This window comes from Clinocottus analis, unplaced genomic scaffold (assembly GCF_023055335.1).
Source record: "Clinocottus analis isolate CAN_PGR_092001 unplaced genomic scaffold, fCliAna1.0.p SCAF_18, whole genome shotgun sequence".
Lineage (NCBI taxonomy): Eukaryota > Metazoa > Chordata > Actinopteri > Perciformes > Cottidae > Clinocottus > Clinocottus analis.
This window is the reverse complement of record NW_027175909.1, coordinates 3,974,937-3,987,593: the sequence shown is the minus strand read 5'-3', so window position 1 is coordinate 3,987,593 and position 12,657 is coordinate 3,974,937. Positions and strand designations below refer to the sequence as shown.

General features: G+C 45.4%; 1 protein-coding gene across 1 annotated transcript in view; it reads left to right on the top strand.

The window, feature by feature from the left end:
• Positions 1-12,657, top strand: part of LOC137789064 (partitioning defective 3 homolog) — a 307,879-nt gene that overhangs the window by 160,645 nt on the left and 134,577 nt on the right. The window contains exons 14-16 of the mRNA XM_068582319.1: positions 7,305-7,493; positions 7,964-8,134; positions 10,236-10,242. Of these exons, the coding sequence (XP_068438420.1) occupies positions 7,305-7,493; positions 7,964-8,134; positions 10,236-10,242 (367 nt within the window). The remainder of the gene's footprint in view (positions 1-7,304; positions 7,494-7,963; positions 8,135-10,235; positions 10,243-12,657) is intronic.

Here is a 12,657-nt window from a genome sequence, read left to right as displayed (position 1 = left end):
GTAGGATTAAAAGCACCGGTTCCCTGACATGGATCAGACATCCAAACAGGCTCACCATTGTTTTTCATCATTGTCAGCATTGCGTTGCTGTGTGCAATTATTCACAGCAGATGATATCTCTCTTCCTCTTTCTGTAGCATTCCTCTAACAGTGCTACACAGCTGGCTTTTGTTGTGGCGCCCGCAGTACAGTGAGGTTTCCATTCCTCTATTAAAGTTGGAAGACAAAAGCAGACTCATGAAGCTGCATTGATTTCCTCGCCGCCGAGATCCATTTACCGAGTCGGTAGAGGGGGAAATGAATTGACACAAGGCAAACAGAAGACGATCCCCTGGTTCTGCAGGCAACTCAATGATACATAGATCTGTTGAGTTAGAGCCAGGTTCACCCCGCCTTATTCCTTCATTTACTCCTCAACATAGTATTCATCTTTGTCATTCCGCCCGTCGAGGACGGTTTAGGTAGATGGTGTACAAGTAGAATATGGACAAAGCTCAGAACAAAGGAGCCCGTATTCAATGCCATCATTATGTTTATGGCACGGATGAATCTTTCACAATACCAAAGCAGTTGTTTTCTAACTTAAAGTATCAGGAACAGTTTATTGCCAATAGGTGTGCACAGACACCGAATGTGTCTTGATGTGGTGCACAACATACAGAGGTGGTCATGGATTCATTTGTTTTGTTTAAATCATATAGAAATAACTTTCTGTATTACTGTATTCAAAACATTCAAATAATTCTTTTAACTTCCGTTTGTGTCTTGTGTCCTCCATCTCTTTCCCCTCTTACAAACACAAAGCACAATCATTAACCTTTGAAGAGCGCAGCATCCACATGATGAAGCTTGGGGCCGTTGCACTGTGGTGATGTAACAGTGCAGGCTTGAGATATGCAGCATCTACAGCCATGCCAGCAATAGTCATCTTTTGGTGTTAATATAATTGGATGACCATTAGCGTAATGCTCTTTCACAATAAGCAAGATGTCATTTGTTTCCAACTTTTGCCAGAAAAGTGCTGAAACGGACTATTTTAAAGGGTGTTTTTATACAGCAGCTGGTTACTCAGCCAGATATTTTACCTCAGTGAAACTTGGCAAACAGCCCGTGGAGATGAGTCATTTCTTACTGGTAGAGCTGATAAATGAAGGTGCTGTCACCGTTTTGCAGATATTCACACATTTTCGAAAATGAATTACTCGATATGATATAATTTAAAAAAGAAACTGACTGATAGAATATAAGTAAGTGCAATCAGCAAATTGCTTCACTGTTACAAATGACTGGACATGCCTGGACCCTACTTTGTAAATCTTTGCTAAAAATACATTTGAAATTCAGGTGAAGTCAAATTACAGAAATTGCTGCGAGGCCTTTAGAAGGCGCCGTGTTCGGCTGCGTGCAACCAGCAATCAGCGAGAGCGTCGATGAATGTGCAGCGCTCTTCAGAACAGTTTGGCAGCAGCGGATGCGTCTTAGAGGTCACGTTCTCCTCCACGTCATAGCTTGAAATGTCTCTAAAATGACATGGCTCGGCGATCCGGTAGGTACGCCCCCCCCAACGTGTTACCATGGCACCAAAAAGCTCTTGCACATCTCCAAAAAGCATCCTCTTGGGCACTTCATTCAAAATGTCTTACATCCCAGGCACTTTCCTCCTCTCTCCCCTCTCCTCTCTCCTCTTGCTTATTGTTTATCACTTGCACCTTCTATTTGAAGAATGCTGATGAGTCCTTCCTACATTATTAATCCAGCTCCTATAGAAAGGTCCTCAGATCGGGAGTGCAGAGTTCAGGAACATGCTCGTAATTAAAGTTAATGCCGCCAAGCGTGGTCGAAGACAATGCCAGCCCGGTTAACGATTTCCGAGCGTGTCTCGTCGGCGCCACCTGTTTTCGTTTAGCACTTTTCAGCAGCTGTTCCCATAATTACGCTCGCTGTCAGCGCAGAGAACGGGAGGGGCGCACCGCAGCATTGTGCTACGCCGATAAACAAGGTAGTTAAAGGCCACTTATGGCGACACAGTCACTCTCCCGAAGGGGATTCGGCGTCTGTTTCCAGAACACATAATGGCTCGAAGTGTGCATGTGCAGTTGGACATAGCAAAGCGCTTTTTATCCACCATTAGCTTGAAATGAGAGGCATCTGCTTCATGATGTGCGTCTATACTGTGGTTCCGCTGCAACGCCTTTGCAAACATCCCCAACTGCCAAGTACACTTAGAGATTGACTTCTCTTTTTTTTCAACGTTGTCTTTGATTAGACGTAATCGCTTCCTAAATGGCCCACGGTAACATCCAGTGTCAAGCCAACCCTGAGTACGAGTAGGCCATGCTGCCTTTGCAGTGATGAACATAGATCCGGCCTCAGATGCCCTCGTAGAAACAGACTTTGTTCTGCTAATGAGCCAAATGAGCCTTCTCATTAGAAAATCCCCAACGGCTTAACAGTCCCAGTTTGTCAAAATGGGTTTGATTGCCCAGCGAAGAACACGTAATGTTAGTTCACAAACACTTAAGACCTGCCACTGCCAGCGGTGCACTTCGTGCCCTTTTGTGCTGCATAAAAGCATCCCCTCTCAGCCCCTCATTGTACCTGAATTAAATTTGTTTTTAGGCTTACAGGTATTTAATATTCGTCCCCCTTTGTCGAAAAATGTTGCGAGGAGAAACACCGCCAAAAGGAATTTGTGTTACAATACTTATCACGCATGCACCACTTTTGCAATTACACCCATGGCTGATTTCTTTTAGCCCTTTTAAATTCATTTCCAATGACCTTTATGTCGCCAAATTGGGCCAAGTGTGGAGAGAAGTTTCCAGCGGTGTTAATTGTTTTAGGCAGTGATGTGCGGAGAACTCCGAGTTATGTGTGAATAGATGTAATTGTGATTCATTTGCACTCTCTGTTCCTCTCTCCCGTTGCATCTCACTCGTGCTTTTCCCGCTGCTGGTGTCTCTGACACGTGCACACACACCCAGCACCACCTTTCCTTTTAGCACGTGACAAGTTAAGTGAGGCAGAAACAAAGCAAAAAAAGGCCCATTAAGCAGGTAGGGCTCTTTTGTTGCACCGATGAGCAACGATTTCCTCTGTTCACCTGCTTGTGTCCCTGCTCCAATGCTGACTCTATCCCCCCCTGCCGGGACAATAGACTGTAATGAATGGGTGCTTCCCTGTGGCAGTGTTAATTAATAAAGGATTTAATCGTGTAATGGACTGTCACCGCATGGCTGTGTCAGAGAGAGCAAAAAGAAAACGATAAGGGCTTCTTTTGTGATGAGCTGCCCAAGTGGGCAGTCGGCTTGAGCTGCTCGTATCTTGCAATGTGCTTAAAAATGGTTCAGCATTCAACTTAATGATTGGTACCTGAGTGCAGCGCAGCACCTTTAATGCACCAGGCAACATTTGCATATTTGCAGCCAGCCATGGCGTCTTTTGATTATGTCGTGACGTAAAACACACAACGCATCGTCAACCACACACTCCCGAGATGTCTTCCTGTCAAACGGGGAACGCCACGCGAAAAACAGGACGATTGGCAGCTTTGCTGCAGTTGGGGCACTTCTAAACACACTTTCCCAGTGCGCACCTGGAGACGAGCCGGGTGCACATTGGCCTTCACACGTGTGTGAACAGGGAGACGCCAACATGGAGGGCAGAGTCACAGTTTCCTCTTTCCTCAGAGATTTAATTTGACCCACATTGTGTGATCACTCCAGCCAAACAACCCTTGTGTGTCTAACATTACCTAAACCAAACTAACAGTTCCCATGGCTAAAGTTAACAATATTTCAGTCAAGCAGATGTTTTTACTTTGATTTCATACCATAGATGTGATCAGATGAGATAAAAAGCATAATGATATTATTCAAACTCACTAGAAGCACCAGTTGGCACATTTGTGTCCTCTCTTGTTGGCAAGTACATTGATTATACAGTTAGCGAATGTAATTGATTAAAGTCGTACGAAACTACAATACAATCTGAATGTGATTGAGACTATAATTGAATGAAATGGGACTGATCTCAGAGCGTTGGCCCATACGCTGATGCCTTTTGGGGAGGCCTGTGCATACTGTGCATAGCAGTCTGATGTCTTCTTCTGATGCTTTTCATGGCACATTGGGCCATTGCCCTCTCTTGCTCTTTCTGTCTGGGGACGCTCTGGAAATGCAAACTAATGGAATGGGAAATGAATCGAGCTGTGCTTGCAAATCTAAGCAGTTACAAATATGTCTCTCGCGTCAGGTGGACCGAAGCGCCGCATCACACACGCGTTTACTCAAACATCTATGTTTGAAGAATACACATCTGAATGTGATTCTGTAGTTTGAGCTGGAAACCTCTCGGGACAGCATAATCTCAAAAGTGTGTTGTTAAACGTGTGAGTCCAAGTGTCTTCCCCATCAGGTGTGGTTTGTTGCTGGCTCTAGCAGCGAGGAGGGGCGGAGGTGTTGGAGACATTCAGCCATCATTAGTGTGTGTGCAGCTTCCTCCGGAGACAATTTAAGATTTTTCACTCCATGTGAGCAGAAGGTTTCCTGACAGACACCATAAGTGAGAAAAACTGTTAGATTTGAGACAAACATGTTGTGCCCACAATGTTGCGCTTAATAATGTGAGATGGTGGCTGACAAGGCGTTTTAGATGAAAACATTTTCTGGTGCTTTTTTCTTCTTCATGTAAGCATGCAATCGTTTCATTGTTTTTACATCAGCTCATCCTTTTTGTCAGTCACTTTTGTTCTCTCCGTCCCAGGTGCATAAACGGGGACGGAGCTTGGAACAGTGAGGTGACTTTCTTTCTTCTCCTGTTCAGAGGCAGTTGAAACCGGCCGTGCCTGAGCTCAATCGGTGCAACGAGGCCTGTCAAGCAGCCTGACAAACTCATTCTTGGCTAGCGGCGCTTGTTCCTGTCTGATGAAAATGTTACACTGCTCTCTCATTCTCTGCCTCGGCCCGCTATTCCCGGAACACAGCTCTGAGTGGGTGGTTATTCTGTCATCATTTTAGAGGAGAGGGCGCGCACACACACACAAGCTCACACTGTGTCCAAAGTACTTTTTTTTTATCCAATGTATTACTATGTTCATCTGCTGGGCTAAAAGCCTCTCCAGGGACATAACTCACAGACATTATTTATTAACTGTATTTTGATAAAACATCTTCATTAAAGATAAAGACTGACCCTGCCGATGACGCACGAGGCCAATCATTCACCAGCGCTCTTTACCGAATGGGAATAGTATGTTGGCTGTGTTGCTTTGGAAACCGCTGATCAAATTCCACCAGTTGACTTCAGGTTGCTTTAATCAAACCGCTGTCTTAAGAAGCATGGAGGAAAATATTGTTGTTGCATATATTTACACCCGTTCAGTCCCCTATGCGCTTCCTCCCGCTCTCGGAGGGGAAGTGCGGGGTCATTTCCCCGACAAGAGCCGCTGATTTCTGTCATGGAACGGGAGGTGTTGAGAATGCACCGCGATGAAAACGGATTCCAGCGGTGAGACCGTAACGTGGGTCCAGTCACGGACAAAGCCCGGTTGGCGTGTCGTGCAGACAGGTGTACTGCCATTTTGCAAACAGGAGAAGAAAAGCAGAGAGAAAAGAAAAGAAGGGGGCCGATAGGAGGGCCGTCTGGAGAATAGGGGCTCAGTCAGAGGGTGTTGAAAAGAGCCTCCACCTGAACGCACCGCTGCGTCCTAATAACTACTCGGCCTCCGAAAAACGGAAGAAAAAAAACAACCTCATGCTCTGTCTCTCCCTTCTTTCCTCTGCTTCACTCTTTATCCGAGCAGCTGTGAAGGGCACACACCTGGCTGCCATCCATCTGGCTGTGTGTGTGTGTGCATGCGTCTGTATTGATGTGAGTCTATTTAAAGAGGTCCTGCGCCGGCTTTCTGGGGTTGATTGCTCTCACCGCCAGTATTGTTCATGTGGATTTGGCTGCCATGGCAATGACTACGCACGTACAGTGCAATCTGGCCAATCACGTTATGACAGCGCTGCTCTCAAGTTTCCTGATCGGACTGTCCTCGGCTCCTGTCTGCTGGGTGTTCCCTCAACAACGGCTGCTGAGGTGCCCTTGAGCACGGCAACGAACTCCCAAGAACCGGAGTGGTTGCAGCCCAGCGGCTAATAGCAGAAGCCTGTAATGTCTGAATGAAAGACTTGTTACGTCCTCTTTGAAATAAAGATTTTCTTCGTTCCAACTGTGAGTGGAGTACGACTGTGGACTGAGATCAGAGCGTTTGGTTCTCAGCACACTGACTCTGCAGCAGTATGTCGGCCATAGCTCAGCAATGAACGGAAATTATTCTCAAACGTTCTTAAATCTTAGTCAACATAAGAGAGAAAGTGTCAGTTCCTTCATGCCCCCTGTGTTTGAGCTTTCTCGTTGGCTGCAAGTGGAAAGTAAAATGTATGAATGCTATTCCTTTTTTGATATTTGTTTACAGATACTCTTTGTTAGACACTCGTGGAAATCGTCAGACAAGACTCTGGGGTGGTTGTTTGTCGGACTATTATCCAGCTGATTTGATCGTGCTGGGTGTAAGACACTTAAACATACTCTCTCACACCTCTCTGGCAGCTGGTGTGAACCATTTCTTTGTGTACGCACCATGCATGAAGGTCTGCGGTACCCGCCTTGCAACTAAATGCAACTATGGTAATCTCCAACAAAAAAGCCCATGGATTGCACGGGGAAGGAGGGTCGGGCTCTTAACGTGTCACAAATTATGCTTCAAAGGGGTGTTGTTCAAAGGGAAGCCACCGTTGTTTGAGCGCCAAATTGCTACCTGGCGCTTTCAAAGTTCTCGGCCGTGGCCACTGTTCCCGCGCCAAGCTCGCGGCGGTGGAAAGGAATTAGCAGCGCTCGGCTAGACGGTACGGCCAATTGACGATGACAGCCCTGAGATATGTGACATGCTTGCCATCCATTCGCTTTCTTCTCCTGCACCCCTCATCTTTCCCCTCTTTATCTTGTCTCCCATTTTCTTGTCATTCACCATCCCCGTTCTTTCAAGTTTTTGTTCTGCTAGTTTCTGTTGTCTTTTTTTTTCTTTTCTTTTTATATTCCTTTTGTTTTTCTGTCTTTTCGCCAAAGTTAAAGTTAGATACTTCACTCAGAGATTTGAATGCAACAGTGACTAGTTGGACGAAAAATTGGACTTGGTTGGTATGTCATCAGGCTGAAAGACTCTGAGCCGTGTGCAGATGTCTCTATTAGCATCAGCAGTGCCACAGCCATGATGAATATACACTTACTCTCTCCTCCTCTGTCCTTCATCCCCACAGCATTCAGAGGAAGAGGACATGGTGTTAACCCCAGACGGTACACAAGAGTTCATGACCTTTGAGATCCCTCTGAGTGACTCAGGCTCGGCGGGCCTCGGGGTCAGCGTCAAGGGTAACCGGTCCAAGGAGAACCACGCCGACTTGGGCATCTTTGTGAAATCCATTATTAATGGCGGTGCTGCTAGCAAGGCAAGTAACTGCTCCCACCCACTTATGCTCTGTGCATGACCTTGTTTTACTTCATTCAACATTTTTGCTGCAACTCCAGTAAGAAGATGAGGTCGACTACATTCAACGTCTTTATCATGGGGATTTTGAAGTGGTCACTTGATGTTAATGCTGCTGAAGTGGGATGGCTACCAGACTGTGAAGGATATTCCTGGGGCAACAATGTGAAGTTATATCCTTGAGCTCTTATACGTATTCATTAATACCAGTGGTTGTTACAGCATTAACTTACATTATTCAAACACTTTTTTAGAGAATATGAATGCAGAGACAAGATTGCAATCCCGCCATGTGATCGCTCCAACCGTGTCTCAGGAGCCTCTGCTCAATGAACACGTTCTTCTTGTTCAAATCTAGCAGTATTCAGGAGAATTGGATGCGAGTCTTCTCTGGGTGAGATCTAATTTTTCTCCGGCGATGTTTGTCTGCAGGACGGCCGTCTGCGGGTCAACGACCAGCTCATTGCAGTCAATGGGGAGTCGCTGCATGGGATGACCAACCAGGACGCCATGGAGACGCTGCGCACATCCATGTCCGTAGAGGGCAACAAGCGGGGGATGATTCAGCTCATCGTGGCCCGGCACGTGTCCAAAAACAATGAGGTAAGCTAACAGTCAGGGAGGAGTCACGCTGATGTGCTGGAGACTAATCGGCACCACAAAGAGACGTTTGTATTGAATATTTCTAAATCAGATATTAGTATGAGCTACCACCTCTCCAAGACAGCTCATGATGTAAACACACACCCGACAAACACACTCGCGTGCTCCAATCCTGTCTACAAGTGGAGGACATGTTGAATGCAGAAGAGGGATAGCTACATTTCCACTGCCCTGGATGATAAACGAGAGTAGCTTTCCTCCAGGTTGCCGCTGGCCCTAATCTACCCCCCATAGCTTTTTGTTGCTTTGAGATATCTAGAGGAGGACCTTTATAAGGCGACCACCATGCAAATCTTCAAACAGTCCCATTTCCTGTGTGAGATACCATCTCACGTCCCCCCCCGCCCCCGCCCACATGCTCTGTGTGAGTTTCTTTGCCTACTGTGGGCCTTGATATGATATCTAGGAAGCGCTTCACCGAGTTATGATTGACAGGCCTGCGGAATAACACATTGGATAGGCAGATAAAGGAATATGCATTCGGCTAGGTGGATATTTGTCATTAGGAAACAGTCACGAATATTGGGCCGAGGGGATTTCAACTTCTTGAAATGCCCATTTTGATACTGAACTAATCCGTTTCTTTGAGAGGAACTGTTTTCTTTCACATGCCAGAGTAAAACCAGCGTGAGTTCGCTCGACGTGATATGCTAAGCACAGTGTGAGTGTATTTCAGGATTCCTGGATTCATGTGTGAATACAACACACTCGTGCACGTTCGCACTCGCCCTGCAGCCAGAGGTTGTAGATCAGGTTTGATTAGTGTTGCCTTGACTCTAATTGGACCCTGTGTCCTGTGGCTGTGTGTCAGTTTGGAGCACCCCGCTGAGCCCCGGTCCTCCCTCTCTGCCCTTCACCCTCCCTGCAAGCCCTCACCCTTCGAGCACTCCGTCTCTCTCTCTCTCTCTCTCTCTCTCTCTCTCTCTCTCTCTCTCTCTCTCTCTCTCTCTCTCATCACCACACGTCACCCCCTGACGCCCTGTGTGCTTGTTTTTCTTCTTGTTATAATGTCAGCCCCCACCCACAAACATGTGGTGCTCCATAGTTTGCCAGGTAGAACATGAGATGAATACAGCCAGGGACTGGAGTTCAATCCTCACAGTAGCACACATTGTGGCGTTACCGTTAAGGACCGCAAACATTGTTTAGCACATTTTACGTTAGGACTGTATACCTCTACTAAATATATTATTGGCACAAAAACAGTAACACATTAATTTAGATAGAACTCCTCATGTTGTAAAGGAAGTCATATTGTCCATTACCAGAGTGGATTTAGGATTTTTTTCTTATATTTGTTGACATACTCATTACATTCAGAAAGCTATCAATGAATCAGATGCTCTGACAAAAAAGAGAAAAATAAATCGAATACAGCTGTCACAATGAAATGATTAAATGGGCTATACAAGCTGCTAGCTTAACTGCTGTTAGTCCTCACAGTAGCCATGTTTACCACTCGTGAAGATATGTTTATTTTCATTATTATGATTCTGGGGGAGTGTCTTTTCAAGGCTGTGAGGCCCGCTTGATGATTTTTTACGAGATTAAACAACTTTTAGAGCGAGTGCTGCTGTCTACTGGACTGGGTTTAACTTCTGGTTAAAACAAAACAAAACAATGCTGCATTGTCAACCTTTCAGAGTAGTAAAAGCCCTCCATGATGATGTTACAAACCACCAGGCATTGTCTTTGCACATCTCACAATACGACTCCATCTGAATTGGATTATGTGACACCGTGCCAGAGCTACCTGAAGCACCATCAATGCAGCCCCATGCATTTTTTAAACACAGGGCTGTTTTCGGTCTGCACAGCTCTCCCTTGTCTTTCAGCCCTCTCTGCCACCTCCCCTTTAAAACTCGGGGAGAGGACACACGTCCCTCCGGGGAAAGCTCAGCCCGAGGTTCAGTGAGCTCTATCACTTCGGTCCAGTCACTCTGCTGTCCTCTTTAATCCCTCACCAGCAGGCAGACAGGTAGACACTCTGACACTGAGCAGACAGTTAAGGTCACAGACAAACATGTTTTTTCATAAGCAGCAAAAATGTATATTTTCGCTTTAGCGGTGGAACGATGACGTTTTAACATGATTACATTTTTGATCCATTTAGATTAACAATTTAAAAAGACATTTTGACAGGTGTGTATTTATGTTTTCACTTGAACATCAGTCGCAACGAGACAGCGTATTGATGTTGTTGCAGAGAGAGATGTAACGGCACATCTTAGATTCCATCCATTAGACTCCCGTTGCAGGTTATGTTATTATAACACACAGCTGGAGATGCAGCGTTTTCAGGAGGCTTAGTGGTTTGAGGAGGGACATGAATCCACCAGAGGAAATTTGAATACACTCAGAGCAAAGAAAAGATGAGATTGTAAATGACGGATTTAAGGTCAGTTGCAAACCTTTAATAAATAAAAAAAAAAGCGGAAGTTATATGTCGACACAGGCTCCCGGCGGTTACAACCGCCTCCTCCCCCGCTCGGCTGTGTTGGCCGGGCAGATATGTGGGGAGCCAACACCAGTTTGCCACTGTCACCCAGCCGAATGGGACTGAGCACTGGAGGCCACCATTGAAATGAATCAGATCCATCACTGTCTGCAGGGGAGAGGAGCCGAGCGGCACAGTCTAATGCGTCGGGAGGAGGGAGTGTGGGCTTGGATGGGCGCAGCGTATATATCCAGGCTACCCCACTCCATGAAAATAGCATTGATTCCATCGTTGCTTGCCACTGTGTGCTAAAGTACGATCAACTCCTCTGAGGAGAGAGAGTCGAATGTTTCGTTGTAGTTTAAGCTGGCTTTGTTTGGATGTCACTCATGGATACAAACATGAAACACCTGAATGAGAATGCACGATGTGACACTCTCATCGTGTGTTAGGACGCCTGGCCGCTCAGAGTAGCCTCTCCACAGACATGCATACACAAAATATATAAATACACACACACGCACACACACACACACACGCACACATACGAATATTGCTCAAGGTCTCCCAGAAGCCCATTTGCTTGCAGCAGAATTGGGGCTAGATTCATCCTGGCATATCCCCTCAGTGGCCCAGACAAGTGTTTCAATATGCGGGTCCATAGCGCCGGTGATTACGACCATGTCTGAGGTGGAGTACCTGGTCTATTTTTGTTGCCATTAAAGCGATGGCAACGAGTGGCCTTTGCCTTGGGTTGAAACAGGATATTTTTTTTTTCTCCCGACCTTGGAAGATAAAATACTTCAGCTTGATTAAGGATCTATTCAAGTCTAACAAAGCAGTGTGCTTCATGAGGACTATTTTCACCGCGGCACATCTCTGGAAGGTCCCCGTGAGACTGATTCAAATTCTGAAATGTGTGGACGCTCATTGCTCCTATCCCAGCCTAAAAATACAAGTCTCAGTTTGGAAGACTGCTCGTCAACGAAGTCGCAGAAGAGCAATAAATCGAAGAGGCAGAAAGTCAAAAGCTACAAGAACAAAGTCAGAAGTGCTGATAAAGCAAGTGAAATTAAATAAGTAGCAAAATGTCTTTTTAAAGGCAGTCCTAATATTAATGCCTTATAATGCATGAGATGTGCAATCAGAAAGCGAGGCAGAAAAAGCAATTCATAACATTTCAAATATGCATCGCACTCACACAAACACAGACACACACACACACACACACACACACACACACACACACACACACACACAGACACACACACACACACACACACACACACACACACACACTCCGTACCGGAACAATTACTTTTCTCCTGTGTTCTGGTTCCACTGATAGCCCATGTTTGAAAAACTACCGTTCTGCCCCAGATAGTCAAACGATATGATTGGTCGCTGGCAATTAGTTTGAAGCATTATAATTGCATGGCTGCTTCAGAGACTGTTTAATTTCTCCTTCTATATCGGAGTTCTATTAATATAACGCCACATGTGTTTAAGCAATTACATTTATGAAAAGTCATTTTAATTCCATTCATTTTTTTTTCCTTTTTTGTTTGATTGCACCCGCTGAACGTTCTCCATCTTCCACGTTTTTAGTGCAAAGACACAAACCCGACGCCCTTTGACTGAATGCAGGTCTGTTCCAGTAGTTTGGTTATTGTAAGTCAGTGTTGGATTTGTTTTCAACTGTGTGCCCTCCATTGTTATGAGTTTCTTAAAGATCTCTATTTATTCAAGGATGCTGGACCTTTCTTTTTATTTCATTTCATTGCAAAGTGTGGCACAAATGTAAGACTTCTCAGGAGGCTGAGTTGTAAAGGTGTAGACTCATAGTTCATTGACTTACAGACCTAAATTATTAAAGTTGATCAGCTTCCCTTATCTCTGCTGTTGCTGAAACGGAGGAACCGAACATCATGCAACAAAGAAGAACAAAGAAGTCGGCTTATCACGAGGCATCATCAGAGCTCCTTTCAATGCAGTGAGGATTATTAAAAAACTAAACTAACAGTTC